The sequence below is a fragment of the Oryx dammah genome, unplaced genomic scaffold (assembly GCF_014754425.2).
Source record: "Oryx dammah isolate SB20612 unplaced genomic scaffold, SCBI_Odam_1.1 HiC_scaffold_21, whole genome shotgun sequence".
Taxonomy (NCBI): Eukaryota; Metazoa; Chordata; class Mammalia; order Artiodactyla; family Bovidae; genus Oryx; species Oryx dammah.
The window spans coordinates 24,376,942-24,394,637 of record NW_024070205.1 but is presented as its reverse complement, the minus strand read 5'-3'; the positions used below and the strand labels follow the sequence as shown (position 1 = coordinate 24,394,637).

General features: G+C 44.9%; 1 protein-coding gene across 1 annotated transcript in view; it reads right to left on the bottom strand.

The window, feature by feature from the left end:
* The window catches only part of TNR (tenascin R), a 93,591-nt gene that overhangs the window by 9,000 nt on the left and 66,895 nt on the right, over window positions 1-17,696 (bottom strand). Inside the window, exons 17-18 of the mRNA XM_040263923.1 lie at window positions 7,407-7,558; window positions 5,855-5,951 (exon numbers count right to left, since the gene is read on the bottom strand). Of these exons, the coding sequence (XP_040119857.1) occupies window positions 5,855-5,951; window positions 7,407-7,558 (249 nt within the window). The remainder of the gene's footprint in view (window positions 1-5,854; window positions 5,952-7,406; window positions 7,559-17,696) is intronic.

Genomic DNA, 17,696 nt, shown 5'->3' with positions numbered 1-17,696 from the left:
ATTTCCCAGGCAAGAATACTGGAATGGGTCGCCATTTCCTACTCCAGGGGATCTTCCCGACCCCAAGATTGAACCTGCATCTCTCCTGCACTGGCAGGCGGATTCCTTACCACTGAGCCACCAGGGAAGCCCAATCAGACCTTACCAGACCCCAAATTTCCTCCTGCAAAAAAGCCATCCAGTTCTGCTGGTGAGTTCCCACTGCAGGTCAGCTCAGGGGTCCTGCCATCAAGTACTGACCCAGTAATTGACAAGCTCTGAGCCATAGGATTCCTGGCCTAGGCCTGCCCTCTGCCCCTCCTCCACCTCCCACTCCAAACCAGAGTTTGGGTTGAAAATGATGAGCAGCATTATGGGGGTGTGACTCCTTTGGTGTGAGTGATAGGAAGCAGGAGGTAGGAGCATTGATCAGGGGAACTCAGAGTGGATCCTGAGGGTCCAGAGGATCTGGACATCCTACCCAATAGCCTGGGAGGGGGTTCCATCCACCTTTAATTACACTGTCTTTCCTGTTTTCTGCTTCAGCCTCCTGAGGCTCCCATTACTGGGTCAGAGAATATCGTCGCCTGTCTCCTGACGCCAGTTCCTGTCTCTCGGATCTGTCTGTTATATCTTTGCACTGCCACCTCTGCACTCAGCTATCTGGTCAGTCACGCACCCCCACCCCCCTGGCCCAGCCCCTTGGCCTTCCCACCACTGTCTCCTTGGCCTCTAAGCTTCCTAGCCTTTGATCTAATAGGTGCAAACCCCAGAAGTCCAGAGTTAGGCAGAGCCCAGATCCTTCCTGGTGATATTTTCCCATATGCATTTTCTTGTCTCTTTGCTCTGGCTGGCTGTGCTCTGGATCTTTCTGATTCTGACCTCCCTGCCCAGACTTTGAACTGCCCCCACCCCTACATTGCTGGTGATCTTGGAATCCTCCTGATTTCTACCTGCTTGCTGAACTGGGGTCCTCTTGCTTTGCTGTGACATTTGATATCTATCAGAATACACCATGATATAGAATTGAAAATATTGCAGATGGAAGGGAATTTAGAGATGACTTAGGCTAAGCTCTTTGTTTTGTTGAAAACGTGGCTGAAGTCCAGAGAGGTGACATGGCTGATGGAGGGTCACCTGGATCTTTCTGTTTCCCTGTCCTGTTTGAGAGTTAAAGCCTTATGTTAATTATATATTATATGTTATATAACTGTTTGCTATTTGCTGTTTGCTGGGTTACCGGTACCCTACACTTGGCTTGTGATGTGGTGGATTCTGGTGGTGCCCTACCCAGATGCCCTTTAACTGGTCAGTGGACATAAACTCAGCTGCTAACAACTGACAGCTTTATTGCCCAAACAGGAGTTGCTTCACTCTGGAAGTTACCCTCTCCCTCCCCCATGCCTTGGGGCAGAGACTCATCAATGCCTGATGTGAGGGGGGAGGTAGTCCCAAATCCCAGCCCCTTTGCTCCACTGGGGACCAATCCTGAGGAGCAGTTCTTGCTCCAGAGCTTCCCTGGAGATCAGACCGATGCTAATCTCCCACCAAGATCACATTGTTAAACTCCTCTCTGCTCTATCCTGTTTCCCCCACCGACTTCTGAGAGCACTCGCCCGATAAATGGCTTGAACAAGAATCCCAGTGTCAGACTTTGCTTCTAGGGAACCCAGCTTACAACATAAACCGTGGTCAGAGTATTACCCCTCACCTGAGTATTGCCACTGCACTATACGTCACCAGACTGTGCTTCGAATTAAGAGCCCTCTCTGGCTCCCTATTAGGTATGGCATTAAGTCAAAACTTCCCTTCCTCACTTGAGGGACTGAAACATGTCTTCGTTCAACCCACCTTACCTCATTTTCTTCTTTCCCTGAGCTGCATCTTTGCTCTGGTTGGATGGTTTTTCATTTTCCCATGTGCTCATGTCAACAGGATCCCTGCCTTCCCTCTTCTCTTATCCCCCTCCATCCTTCATCCTTTTTACTCACCTCTCAATGCCTTCTGCAGGAAGCTAACTCTTCCTTCTCTGAATATCTGTGGCCTAGCTCATAGATGAGTACAGTGTTTCTGAGTGTGAGAGGGCATCTCTGATAATATGAGAAGTAATTGGGGAATGTGTTTAGTCATGTCTGACTCTTTGTGACCCCATGGACTATAGCCCACCAGGTTCCTCTGTCCATGGGATATTCCTGGCAAGAATACTGGGGTGGGTTGCCATTTCCTCCTCCAGGGTATCCCACATACCACAACTGAGGATCCCATGTGCCACACCTGGGACCCAGCACAGCCAAATAAATAATTTTTTTAAAAAGTGATATATAGAAAATTCAAGCGTGCAACAGTTCAGATGTTTCCCAGAAGTGACTGTGGCATCCAGTGGCTGAGGCTGGGGAAGCATGAGCACTGTCTGCTGTGGGCACATTGATTTCTGTGCTTTACACTTACCTCCCAAGCTGTTTGCAAATCAGGGGATTTGCCTGATCTAGGGATCGAATCAGTGTCTCCTGAACGTCCTGCATTGGCAGGTGGATTCTTTACCACTGAACCACCCAGGAAGCCATTTTTAAAGTAAGGACTAAATAACTTTAAATGTGTAGGGAGAAAGGTATTTCCAAATTCTGTCTCTTTCTCCATAGATGGAGGGGAAGCCTTAAGCCTGATTCTAACTGTTCCTCTCACTCTGGATCTAGTACTTTGTGCATATTCATTGGAAGGACTGATATTGAAGCTGAAGCTCCAATACTTTGGCCACCTGATGTGAAGAGCTGACTCATTGGAAAAGACCCTGATGCTGGAAAAGATTGAAGGCAGGAGGAGAAGGGGATGACAGAGGATGAGATGGTTTCATCAACTCGATGGACATGAATTTGAGCAGACTCCAGGAGATAGTGAGGGACAGGGGAGCCTGGCATGCTGCAGGTCATAAAGTTGCAAACAGTCAAACATGACTTAGCGACTGAACAGCAACAAAAAAAAAAGCTTTGTGGTTTGACACTCAGCACTTTCTAATCTCCATTTTTAACACCACTAGCACCAGCAACAATTGGCATTTAATATTTTTGCTGTTTTCATTGCATTTATTTTTAAGATTCCCTTTTATTTATGGCACATGATGATTCGCTTTCTGTTTTTGGCAATGCTGTGATGTTTCTTTCACAAAAGAATAGATTTCATTTTAAAAAAGTGATACATAGGGACTTTCCTGGTGGTCCAGTGGTCCAGACCCCAAGCTTCCAATGCAAGGGGCCAGGGTTCAGTCCCTGGTCAGGAAACTGGATCCCACATACCACAACTGTGGATCCCATGTGCCATACCTGGGACCCAGCACAGCCAAATAAATAATTTTTTTAAAAAGTGATATATAGAAAATTCAAGCATGCAACAGTTCAGATGTTTCCCAGAAGTGACTGTGGCGTCCAGTGGCTGAGGCTGGGGAAGCATGAGCACTGTCCGCTGTGGGCACATCGATTTCTGTGCTTTACACTTACCTCCCAAGCTGTTTGCAAACTCTTAGAAGGCAAGGATACTTTCCTATTCACTTCTCTTTCCTTTTTTACCTTCTATTTTTATTACATTCATCAGCAAATACAGATCCGGGCATCTAATAGGCACTCAATAAATTCTTATCAATTGAGTGATTGATTGGTATCTACACTTTCAGTTCAGTTCAGTTGCTCAGTCGTATCTGACTCTTTGCAACCCCATGAATTGCAGCACGCCAGGCCTCCCTGTCCATCACCAACTCCTGGAGTTCACCCAAACTCATGTCCATCGAGTTGGTGATGCCATCCAGCCATCTCATCCTCTGTTGGCCCCTTCTCCTCCTGCCCCCAATCCCTCCCAGCATCAGAGTCTTTTCCAATGAATCAGCTCTTCACATAAGGTGGCCAAAGTACTGGAGTTTCAGCTTTAGCATCAGTCCTTCCAAAGAATACCCAGGACTGATCTCATTTAGAATGGACTGGTTGGATTTCCTTGCAGTCCAAGGGACTCTCAAGAGTCTTCTCCAACACCACTGTGCAAAAGCATCAATTCTTCGGCACTCAGCTTTCTTCACAATCCAGCTCTCACATCCATACATGACCACTGGAAAAACCATAGCCTTGACTAGATGGACCTTTGTTAGCAAAGTAATGTCTCTGCTTTTGAATATGCTATCTAGGTTGGTCATAACTTTCCTTCCAAGGAGTAAGTATCTTTTAATTTCATGGCTGCAGTCACCATCTGCAGTGATTTTGGAGCCCCCCAAAATAAAGTCTACACTTTAGGTACCTACTATCCTCAGGTAATGAGGTTGAAAATGAATATGGTTAGGTCCTAGGCCTGAAAGAAGTTTACATAGTATAGTCAAGAGAGACAGAAAGGAAAACAGACTCTGATTTGGGCCACAAAAGAGAGAGACTGCTCCTGCAGGCAAAGCTAGAGAAAAATGGATAGGACAGGTCCTACTGGGGAAGAGGAGGTGTGCTGAGGCTTTGAATATGCAGAGAAGCACAGCAAGGTGTATGGGGGTCGGGGAGAGTTGATAGGCAGAGGTTCCTTGCAAAGGAAACATTAGTGATTCTAAGGCTTTGGAGTCTGGGGAAAGGGAGGGATGAATTGGGAATTGGGAGTTAACAGATATACATTACTATATACAAATATTGTATTGGCTAAAAAGTTTGTTTGGGTTTTTCCATACTACCTTGCAGAAAAATCTGAATAAACTTTTTGACGAACCCAATATATAAACAATAGGACCTACTATATATAGCACAGGGAACTATATTCAACATCTTATAATAACTGATAATGGAAAATAATCTGAAAAAGAATAGATATATGTATTTATGTGTGTATGTATAACTGCACATTTTGCTGTATACTTGAAACACCTCCAATCAACTGTACTTCAATAAGAAAATGTTTGGAGTTTGGTGCAGGGAAAGGGAATGGGGCTCTTGGTGGTGGGGAGCAGGCCCAAGAGGAGGGCCTTGTAGCATAGCTAAGGTGCCGGTGATGAGGTCTCACTTAGAAGTTCTACAGATGGGGCTAGCCATTGCCCCAGATTTTGGCATGAGGGAGATGGTTCTAGTGGGCATGTAGACAATGGTTGATCCAGGAGGCAGGAAGGCCAGTTATGGGGTTCTTATAGGAGCGTCCAAGAGAAAGATGATGAGGCTGAGCGGGAGATAGACAGGAGACCACAGATATAGAAGACAATTATTGCCTTTCCTTGGCCTCCCTTCATGATCGCTGTGAAAACCTAACAGGGAGATGCACGGAATAATAAATGTACTGCTTTCTGGAACTGGATCCTCTGCCATCTGCCTGGGTCGGGTGTGTGTTTACCTTCTCACACCAGTTCGGTTCTCAATCTACACCTCCTGCTTGTGTCAGACCTCTAGGAAATTGCCAGTCACCTCTAATGTCATTTTCATTTTTCCCTTTTCCATCCCAAGTCAGGTAATAATATTCCTCCAAGGAACAAGGTCTGAGTGACTGTCTCATTTTCCTCCTGGCCTGCAGGCTGGCTGGCTGATGCCTGGCTTCTGAGAGATGACCCGCCAGCCTATTGCTCCCCCTGCCCCCCCTCCCCCATCAGGCAGCTCACTCCCTTTGTAAAAGTTGCCTCAGGTCAAGACCCATCAGCATAAGAGACTATTATTAATGAGGATGGGAAGAGACAGAGCAAAGAGGAAAACACCACCACAAGATAAAAACAGATCAATAGTGGAGCCAAACAGAGCAAGAGGCACTGAAAGCAATTCACGAGCTGTCAACTTCTCAACAGACCCAGGGTTTCTGATAATCCCAGATGGACACAGAGAGGAGAGAGACGGACAAAAAGCTGGAGAAGCATTCGAAGGGAAACAAAAAAAGGAGGTGATACCCAGCCAAAACTCATCCTCCAGGTTCCCAAAGCCAACACGGTACTCAGCCCATTTCCGGAAAAAATCAGTTTGGCCATTCTGCCGCCTCTGGAACACCTGTGAAGAGAAAGGGGGACAAATGAAAAAAAAATGCTAAGGAAAATAAACTTTAATGAGTAAAGCTGCTGTAACTGAGTTTTATATCTGCAGTGACAGAGACACTCAGGTAAGGACCACTGCAGTGGAGAGTTCGGGATTTGCACAGCGGTCATGGCAGGAGACGCTCGGAGCCCTTCTCTGAAGCACAGGGGCCCTTGATGAATAGGCTGGGGTGTGATGTTGACACTAATTTGCACCCCTGCAATGTAGAAAGGATTCAGGATACACATCAAACTCCTGATAGTCAAGGGAAATAGGCTAGGCTCTCAAATTCATCTTTTCACACCGTGGCATGCAGCAGAAAGCATTTTTCACCAAAAGAACGGGACCCATTTCAGATCAGCCAGTAAGGTCATCATCTTGTTCCAGGCAAAGCGAGTGTGTATCATTCGCTTTCTGAGCCGTTTAAGTGCTAATTTCATTTAACCTCCAATACATCAGCCTCGACTTCAACTTCCGATTACGCTTTAAGAAGAAGGCACAAATATGTCAGAAACATAAAAGAAGACATCTCCCAAGAGTGACTGTTTGGAGCCCAGCCACCATTTGACTCTGTTCAACAACCATCCATTTGGCACTGTGAAAAATCCAGCATGGTGTGTTGGTGCTGGAGGTGGGATCCTCAGGAGGAAGGGGGGTGAAGGGGATGGGTTTCCATCTGCACTGACTCCGCTAATGCTGGGCTGCTTTCCAGCCAGGCTGCCAGACCTCCCCCAGCTGCAGAGTGGCCTGCAGTGATGTGTGAGGCTGTTCGCCAGGCTGCCCATTCTCTTCTCTCTGTACTGCCCTATCGGACATGGGAGGAGCGTGATAGGAAATGGAGTTTCTCTTTTCCCCACCACTGCTGCTCCCTGAAGACTGTGGGGAAGAACCAGAGAGGCCAGGAAAGGATGGAGACGGGGTGGCCTTTGTAAATAGAGGTGGTCATCCACTTTCTGCCCCTTAACTGCTCCGCCATGTGTGATTCTCCCACAGAAAGATACTGATCACCTCCCCATAGAGACTTCCCTCCTCCTGCGAGGGACTCACCTCCTCTACTCCTTATCATAGCTGCAGTTTTCAGCAGGCAAGACCCTGGGCCTCTCTGAGCTACTTCTCCCTTTCCTTGGCATCCTCCTGCATGAACTATCTCCCCACAAGGAGCCGTTTTCCTGGGTCCCCCTTTCTTGGCTGGGCCACTGCAGCCTCATATTCTTATTCCTTCTTCTGCCTGGTCAAACCTGTGATAGGGCTGCTGAACAAGGGCCCTGAGGATGATGCAGAGTTCCAGAGTGGACCTGTGGGGTGGGGGTGGAGGAGAGTGGATGAAAAAATGGCCAAAGAATGGTGAAGTGTGGATGGATGGGTGCTGAGCCAGGTGGACATAGGCACCAAGGTTGCTGGCATGCCTGGAGAACAGCCATAGGTACTTACAATCCAACCACCCCCATCGGTGGTCATGTCGCAGTACACCTGTAACTTCTGGCTTAGCTCTCCGTTGAGGAAGATGGTGTAAACCCCGCTCAGAGTGTCTCCGTTCATCAAATGCTGGGCACAGTCTTGAGGATGAGGGAAGACCCGGCCCCCTGCACAGGAAAAGAGGCAGTTTCCATAGTGGGGTAGGGACCTCCCACTATGCATCAGAGCCCCTTGGACTGTAAAACATTTTAGAGAATCTGACAGTGCTTCATCAAGAGCTGTAAGGATTCTTCACTGAATCTTCAACTGATGTTGGGTTTATCAGACAGTATACAGCTTTATGGGATCTGAAGACCAAAGAGCTGGGTTTACTGTGTGACTCCTCCACTCCCCCACTTGTTTAGCTTAGGCAAATAGCCTGACTTCCTGGCATCTGTCTTCTCATCAGAAAGATGAGGATAATAAAAATATTCCTCCAGCAAGGGTGAAAGTATGTTAATACAGAGAGTGATAGGTTACTTAGGCAATGATTACAGATACATGGGCCACAATAAATCACCGCAGAGCCCACATCTCAAAAGAATGAGAGGGATTTAAGCACAGCCGTCCACCATCTTCACAGCAGCTCATAAGGAAGGCCCCAAACAGGCTTAGTATTAGCAAGAAGATGGATATCTGTTTCTCATGCAAAATAATCTCCTGATTGGACTAAACAATCAAATGGCCATGTTTTACAGTTCAGTTTAAGTTTAAGGAGAGGGCAGAGGAAATAAATTGCTGCTCATCTTTCAGAGAGAACAGCCCAATTTGTAGAACAATATCTAATTAGCTGAAAGAGAAGCTTAAATCATGTGTCTTGAAGAGCTTGGCTTCAGGGCAGATTTTAATGTTCAACAGGCAAGCCAGAAAGCAGAGGTCCCATGGGAGGAGCTTTACTGGACTGCAGGAGCTGATGGGAGCTAGTTAAAGGCAGAGCTTGCCACGGGAGGAAAATTGCCTTGGGTGCCCTGTAAACATAAGATCTCTGGGTCAATGGAAAGGGTGGTGCACTGCTGTGGTTCTGCATCCTGCGAACTGTAGCAGAATCCTGAAGAGAGGTGGGGTAGGGACCTCATGGGACCCTATAGCGGCCCCTCGTGGCAGAACCGGTGCACTGCAGGTATAACAGAGGGCCAGTTGGAGAGTCACCCAGTGGGCCGGACCAAGCAGCAGCACAATGCCGAACAAGGCAGATAACAGCAATCTCAACGAAACATCTGTGTTAGTAAGAGCTTCTGGTGGTTTGGTAGGCTTAATGCAAGACCCCTATTGGAGATGTGTTAACTCCTCCTGCATAAGGACTGTCCAGCATACTGCCACACCATGGATTATGTTCTCTTCCATTTAAGGTAGCATAGAACAAGCCACCACCTGCTTCAGGCATGTTCCGCCAGGGAATACAAAATAGTCCCATAGAACTAGTACTTTACCAAGTGTGCATTTATTTCCATGTAATTCTTGCAAGAAACGTGAGAGGAAGACATTGTTATAGATTGAAGACTTATTTTACAGAGAAGGAAACTAGCTCAGAAAGATCACATGACTTTCTCTGTTCACTTGAACTTAGGTTTTCAGACTCCAGGTCAAGTACTCCTTACACTACTAAAATGGGGACTATACCCTATGATACAGTTAGCTGGATCTACAGCTATTCAGACAGCAAATGATTAATGAACATCGTATGGATCATCATAAGAATCTGCCTGCCAAGCAGGAGACTCAGGTTCAATCCCTGGGCGGAGACGATCCCCTGGAGAAAGGGAATGGCAACCCACTCCAGAATCCTTGTCTGGGAAATTCCACGGACAGAAGAACCTGGTGGGCTACAGTCCATGGGGTCGCAAGAGTTGTACATGACTTAGAAACTAAACAACGACAAATATTTATCTTATAAGCATATAAGGCCCCAAAGATTAAAGTTAGCTCAAAGTTCTTTGTTCACATGAAATATCTTAACCCTCCAAAATGTATTTCCTTAATAGCTATAGAAAAGCTCTCACCTTGCATCTCCAGCCTGTCCAAGAGCTCGTTAGAGTACCTGATCCCACCTGTTCCTAGAGGGTCCAGTTACATTTCAGGGACAGGTTTGAGTGAGCACCTCCCCCCTGCCCCCCTTGCCACCTTGGGAGCACAGTGATTATTTCTTGGCTTCCAGGATATTCTCTAGCTGGTCTTTAGAGCAACTGGCTTGTCTGCCTTCCTTTTTCCTTTATTTTCTTCTCACTGCTTGAGTTTCTCATTTTTGATGAACATAAAACATGCTTGCCTTCAGCTCACTTCTGCCTTATGCACTAACAGCCCTTTCCTCTGAATCCGCCTCAGTTCCTTAAAGGGGCCAGAACCCCACATTTCTTCCCAATACACATATAACACCAGGCCAAACTTTAGAACAGACAAATAAATGATCCTATATAGGCTCCTTCACATTGATAATGTTGATTATTTAATATTTCTGTTTAGATCCTTTCAAAAGGCTCAAAGATACTAGTTGTTTTAAAGGTAACTACCAACAACAAATATAGGACAATGAGATAACTTGTTCTGGGGGAAAGAAGCTTTTACATATCTAAATGGCTGTCATATAAAAAAGGGATGCATTTTGATAAAGTCAGAAAACCGGGTTAAAATCAAATTAAGAAAAAAGTGGACCTAAGGAGTGTCCTGGGTCAGGAAGATCCTCTGGAGAAGGGATAGGTTACCCACTCCAATATTCTTGGACTTCCCTTGTGGCTCAGCTGGTAAAGAATCCGCCTATAATGAGGGAGACCTGGGTTCGATCCCTGAGCTGGGAAGATCCCCTGGAGAAAGGAAAGGCTACCCACTCCAGTATTCTGGCCTGGAAAATTCCATGGACTGTATAGTCCACGGCGTCACAAAGAATCAGACACGACTGAGTGACTTTCACTTTTACTTTCAAGGAGTGTATAAGTTTGGATAGGATGAAGGTTGCAGACTGCACCCTGGGAGAGGAAGGGGCATGTTTTCTTCCTTCTGGGACCCCCCCACTGGACTGGTTAGTGGAGGAGCTCACCAAACCTGTGCAGGGCTGATGCATGGTTGCTAGATGTGCTTGCTTTACCTTTGACAAATGGCAGGTCCACGTTATGGCTTAGAGTTCCACTTACTATAATTTAGTCTGTAGCATTAATGGAAAGAACCAAAAGCATTTTGCTTGTATAGACTATCTGGGGCAGCAATATTCACATCTTGGGAGCTTGAAGGAGACGTTTACTATGAAACCACTGCTCTTCACCCTACTCCAGCTTTCAAGACTGTCAAAGTTTTACCTCCCACCACCAGTCCATGATCAAATTATTCCTTTTCAGCTGTTGAGAGGAAGCAGACTCATTAATTGTTCCTAAACCAGAGACTATTAAAACTGAGTTCCCTGGGTTTTACAGCAGATCTGCTCAATCAGAATGCTGTGGGGCAGTGGGGGGGGAGGGGTGGTGGGAGGGGACTGGGTGTCAGGAATCAGTATTTAACTAAAGCTCTTCAGATGAGACTGAAGACCAGCTGGATTTGAACTCCACGGTTCCTCTAGTATGTTTTCCTCTTCTTAAAGAGTCCAGAAGTGGAATTGGTTAGCTAGACTGTGCTCTAAGGGGTGCAATGATCCGCTTTCTCTGCTGACATCCACATGGCAGGGTGGATAAACAGACTGTCTGTCTCTCTCTCGCCCTACCTCCCCTCTTTCCTTCTTTTCTTTCCCATTTTCCCTTTCATTCTCTTTCCCTTTCCCAGTGGGCACGTCTTGAGTAGGCTGGTCTCAAGATGTGTAGATTGAGCAAGAGGGGATAAGAGACTCTAATTATCCTTGAGTTTAAGCCTTGTGTCCCAGTTTTTACCATTAAATTCTCCTGTGGGGTTATTGGGCCCTGGTTTAGTTAATAATATATAACACACTGGTTCCCAATGTGCTTTGTTCATTGCATGTACACTGTGGCTTCATATGTTTTTAGGAGATGATCAGGGCATTTTGGGGGGCATCCTTAGCTCTCTGGACGTTATACATCTAAAATACGAAAAACTCACCTTTAACCCTAACGTAGATCATCCCAGTAGTTTTCCCAAGACAGAAATTTTAGGATGAAGACCAAAACTGGAAGGCTTTCCTTCTCTTTCCCTTCGATACAATTACTAGGACCTGGCCTGACAAAGAGGCTTTTTTCTTTTTCTTTCTTTCTTTTTTTTTTTTAAAGCACAGGCTGTGGTGATTACCAAGTTAAGAGGAAAGCAATGCCAAGCGATTGGTACACTGAAATGTCTTACAGCTAAGTGTTTCTAGATGTAATTGGGAGATCCACAGGGTCGGGGCATTCACTGGAAGAATGGCTCAGAAATTGGTTTCTGTTGGGCATCTGGAGGCTGAATGCTGAGTAGAGAGAAGTGAGCTCTGTGATAAACAGTGCAAGCAGAGTGCCCCCAGTTGGCTGGGAGAGAGGGGAGAGACCCTGTCCCTGCTCTGTCCCTTACCTGCTTTGTGTTGTTGAATGTGGTCTTTAAAATGGTCAGAGTTAATGGCTTTGGAGAGTGTCTGCCCAATCTACTGATATCAGTATTTATCTCTGAGAACAATCTCAGAAAGACTCTGCAACTGCAGACAAAAGGTGCTGTTTCATATTAGCACAGGTGAGACCACCTCTGGCCACCCACCTTTACACTTTTTTCTCAGAAGTGGATTTGTGGGTAGCAAAGTTTGGGGAACAAGTCTGAGGCTGTGGACAGGGAAAATTTGTCTGTTTAGCTCACATGGGCTGTCACACCTACCACCTTGGCTTCCTTCACAGTATCTTCCAATTGATTTATGTGTTTATTCTTTTGTGTATTCATTCAGCAAACATATAGGAAGTGTCTATTGGGTTTTAAATTGGGATAAGAGATTGAAATATAGGGAAGCATAAGACACAGTCTTATTTTTCAGGTTGCTCATACTCTGGTGGGAGAAAAAAAAACAAATAAAACCCCAAGTTCTGAGTACTCTGGAGAAGAGATAAACAGGAGTATGTTAAGGCTGTATATTGTCACCTTGTTTATTTAACCTATATGCAAAGTACATAATGCAAAATGCCGGACCGGATGAAGCACAAGCTGGAATCAAGATCACCAGGAGAAATAACAACCTCAGATAGGCAGATGACACCACCCTTATGGCAGAAAGTGAAGAGGAAAGTGATGAAAATGAAAGAGGAGAGTGAAAAAGCTGGCTTAAAAATCAACATCCAGAAAACTAAGATTATGGCATCTGGTCCCATCACTTCATGGCAAATAGATGGGGAAACAGTGGAAACATTGAGAGACTTTATTGTTTTGGGCTCCAAAATCACTGCAGATGATGACTGTAGCCATGAAATTAAAAGATGCTTGCTCCTTGGAAGAAAAGCTATGACCAACCTAGACAGCATAACTTTGCCGACAAAGGTCCATCTAGTCAAAGCTATGGTTTTTTTCAGTAGTCATGTATGGGTGTGAGAGTTGGACCATAAAGAAAGCTGGGCACTGAAGAATTGATGCTTTTGAACTGTGGTGTTGGAGAAGACTCTTGAGAGTCCCTTGCACTGCAAGGAGATCAAACCAGTCCATCCTAAAGGATATCAGTCCTGAATATTCATCAGAAGGACTGATGCTGAAGCTGAAGCTCCAGTACTTTGGCCACCTGATGTGAAGAACTGACTCGTTTGAAAAGACCCTGATGCTGGGAAAGATTGAAGGCAGGAGGAGAAGGGGACGACAGAGGATGAGATGGTTGGATGGCATCACCGACTCAATGGACATGAGTTTGAGTAGGCTCTGGGAGTTGGTGATGGACAGGGACACCTGGCATTCTGAAGTCCATGAGGGTCACAAAGAGTTGAACATGACTGAATGACTGAACTGAACTGAACAAGAAGCTATCAAAATATGGAAGTGCACATGTAGTAAATTCTGTGGCTGGTGAGGGTAGGGTGAGTAGTGGAGTATGGGGCAGGGGTTAGCAAGTGCTAATCAGAAAGTGCTTCTTATTTTAGGAACCAAAGTAGAAATTAGTCACAAATTGATGGAAGAGGGATATTCTAGGTCTGTGCAAAACGTGGTCTATCTGGGAAACTGCAGGTTTCAGCCAGGAAACAAGAGAAAGAGGTGAATTGAGTGGGTGAAAGAAAGCCTTGGGGAAATAAGAGGGACTAGATCATGACATTTAAGGAACTGGACATTCTCCTGAAGGAAATAAGATGAAGAGCCCACTAATGGACTTTAAGCTCAAGTTTTTATTTTTTATTTATTTATTTTTTAAGCTCAAGTTTTTAAAATAGCATTTTCCCTGTAGTGTGGAGAATGAATTAGATGGGGGTGAGAGTGGAGGTGAGACCTCATTCAGGAGGTGGCAGTAGGAATCAAGGTAGCGAGGTAACAATAGCCTTCAAGGAGCCAGTGGGAACATAGAATTAACTGTGCAGTCAACAGCTTGGATGGCTTTATCTTAAGCAGAGTTTCTGAGGAAGGTCTTTAAGCTCTGAAGACCACTTGCCTTCTTCCTACCAAGGGCTAACATAACTGGCTTCTAAATCTTCCCTTTGAAGATCAACTAAAAGCACCCTAACAGCAAAGAAATGTTCTGACATAATTTACTATTCCTTAGATTTACTAATATGAGGAGATCCAATTCTATGGCAGATTAATTGATCATGGGCTGGCAGCTTCCATCCTGGCCCTTCTCTGTGGCTCTTGATTTAATATCGCAAGGAAAGGGTGGGATCATTGTCATACCTCCTACCTGGTCTCTTCCTGCCATCCTGGCCCCACCTGCATCTATTCTCTATATTTTAACCAGGGTAATATTTTTATAATGTAAAAGTGATACTATCTCATCCTTTCTCTCACTTGCTTAGACCTTCCAAAAGCTTCTCCAATCAGTGGCTCTGATTGTAATGGCTTTTTGCAATTAGAATAAAATCTAAAATCCTTAACACATCCTATAAATTCCTGCATGCTCTGCCTCTGCCTTGTACCCCTCCCTCTTTCCATTGGCTTTCTTTTAATCTGTTGAATATGCCAAACTTATTCCTCCTCGAAGTGTAGTAATTACTCTTCTCTAGGCTTGGAATGCTCTTCTGTGTGATTCATTCTCATCATTCAAGTCCTGGCTCAGATGGCTCAGCTCAAAGAGAGGTCTTTCCCGACCACCCTTGTTGAGGCCAGAGTCTGGGATGTGGGAAATAGTGGCAAGTGAGTTCCAGTGCAGAGGAGATAATTTGAAAGAAGCCTGGGTCAGACCCACTTGCTTATCTTGGAGAGCCCCTCAAAGAGGCAGAAGGCAACTGGGATGCCCCCTGGGGACATAGATGCTGGTGACAGTGATTTTGGGGAGTCTGTCCTACCACAAGGACACTGGTACTGGCAAGTGCTATTTTTAAATCCTTTCTCTATTCTATTAGCACAAAGCATTTACCCACTTATCCAGCATCAGCCGTGGACCCCCCTGGACCACATAGCTAGCCTTGCCAGAATCCGGCACTGCCCACCATGGGCCAGCAGCTGCCACTTGGCTCAGAGCCTGGCAGCCAACCAGGCCAGGGGCCAGCGCCACCTGCCAGCATACCCACAAGAGTCAGTCCCCCTGCAATAGAAGGACCCACAGAGTCCACACAGGGAACACTCCTAGAGTATATAACTCTGTGACCAGAGCAAGTGTGCTGCTGGGCTCCATAGGATGTTCCTACATAAGGCTACTAATGTGAGGTCAGGAAACATAACTGACCTACTTAATACACAGAAATAAAAACAGAGAATGAGACAGAATGAGAAGATGTAGGAATATGTTCCAATGAAGCAATAAGACAAAGCTTCAAAAGAACTAAACAAAGTGGAGATAAGCAATCTATCCAATAGAACTCAAGGTAACAGTCATAAGGATGCTTGATGAACTCAGGAGAAGAATGAATGAACACAGGGGAGTTTAACAAAGAGTTGGAAGATACAAAGAAAAACCAAACACAGCTAAAGAAAACAATAACTTAAGTTAAAAAAAAAAACAACAACACTAAGAGAAGTCAACAGTGGATTAGCTGATACAGAGGAGATAGATCAGAGAACTGGAAGACAGACTGGAAATTACCCAAACTGAACAGAAAAAAGAAAAAAGACTTAAAACTTGAGGATAGTTTAAGGGACCTCTTGAACAACATCAAGTGTACTAGCATTCTCATTACTGGGGTCCCAGAAGGAGAAGAGAGAGAAAAGAGGACAAAGAACTCGTTTGAAGAAATAATAGCTGAAAACTTCCATAACCTGGGAAAGGAAACAGACATCCAAGTCCAGGAAGCAGAGTCCCAAACAAGATGCATCCAGAGGTCCGCATCAAGATGCTTTATGATTAAAATGGCAAAAATTAAAGGTAAAGAGTCTTAAAGGACTTCCTTGGTGGTCCAGTGGTTAAGAATCCACCTGCCATTGCAGGGGCCATGGGTTCAAATCCCTGGTCCAGGAAGATAAAGAAAGCTGGGTGTCAAAGAATGGATGCTTTTGAACCGTGGTGTCGGAGAAGACTTTTTTTTTTTTTTAATTTAATTGGAGGCTAATTATTTTACAATATTGTAGTGGTTTTTGCCACACATTCACATGAATCAGCCATGGGTGTACATGTGTTCCCCATCCTGACCCTCTCTTCCACCTCCTTCCCCATCCCATCCCTCAGGGTCATCCCAGTGCACCAGCCCTGAGCACCCTGTCTCATGCATCGAACCTGGACTGGTGATCTATTTCACATATGATAATATACATGTTTCAATGCTATTATTCTCTCAAATCACCCCACTCTTGCCTTCTTCCACAGAGCCCAAAAGTCTGTTCTTTACATCTGTGTCTCTTTTGCTGTCTTGCATATAGGATCATCGTTACCATCTTTCTAAATTCCATATATATGTGTTAATATATTGTATCGGTATTTTCCTTTCTGACTTACTTCGCTCTGTATAATAGGTGGAGAAGACTCTTGAGAGTCCCTTGGATAGCAAGGAGATCAAACCAGTCCATCCTAAAGGATATCAGTCCTGAATATTCATTGGATGGACTGATGCTGAAGCTGAAGCTCCAGTACTTTGCCCACCAGATGCAAAGAACTGACTCATTTGAAAAGACCCTGATGCTGGGAAAGATTGAAGGCAGGAGGAGAAGGGTATGACAGAGGATGAGATGGTTGGATGGCATCACGGACTTGATGGACTTGAGTTTGAGCAAGCTCTGGGAGTTGGTGATGGACAGGGAGGCCTGGTGTGCTGCAGTCCATGGGGTCACAAAGATTTGGACACGATTGAGTGACTGAACTGAACTGAGGGGCAACTGAGCCCATGCTGAAGTCTGAGTGCCTAGAACCCAAGCTCCATAACAAGAGAAGCCACTGCTATGAGAAGCCCCTCACAGTGTAACATAAAGTAGCCCCTGCCCACTACAACTAGAGAAAGCCTGCACACAGCAACAAAGACCCAGCACAGCCAAAATTAAATAAATTAATTAATTAAAAAAGAATCTTAAAAGCAGCAAGAAAAAAGCAACTAGTTTCATACAAGGGGACTCCCATAAGACTTTTCACTGACTTTTCGGCAGAAGCTTTGCAGGCCAGAGGGAATAGCATGATATATTCAAAGTGATAAAAGGAAAGAACCTGCAACCATACTCTACCCAGCAAGCCTACCTTTCCAATTTGAAGGAGAGATAAAGAATTTTACAGATAAAAAAAGCTAAAAGAGTTCAGCACCACTAAACTGGCATTACAGGAAATGTTAAAGAGACTTCTTCAAGCAGAAAAGAAAAGACTATTATTAAAAACATGAAAATTGCAAAAGGAAAACTCTCATTGGTAAAGGCAAATGTGCAATAAAGATAATAGATCAACCAATTATAAAGCTAGTAGGGAGTTTAAAAGACAACAGCAGTAAAATCACCTATATCCACAATAAGTAGTTAAGGGATACACAAAGCAGAAAGATGTAAAATATGATGTCAAAAACATTAAATATGGTGGCGGGCATGGTTAAAAAAAACACAAGGTAGTGTTTGTGAAAGAACAGATCAATAGAGGATGGAATAGAATAGGGAGTTCGGAGTTCAGAGATAAATCCATGTATATATGGGACTTAATATACAATATAGCACCACGAATCAATTGGTTATTCAGTAAAAGAGGGGTTATTCAGTGCTGGGGAAATTGGCTCACTGTGTCCCTACCTAATTTGTTGTTATTGTTTAGTTGCTCAGTTGTGTCTGACTTTATTTTGCAACCGCATGGAC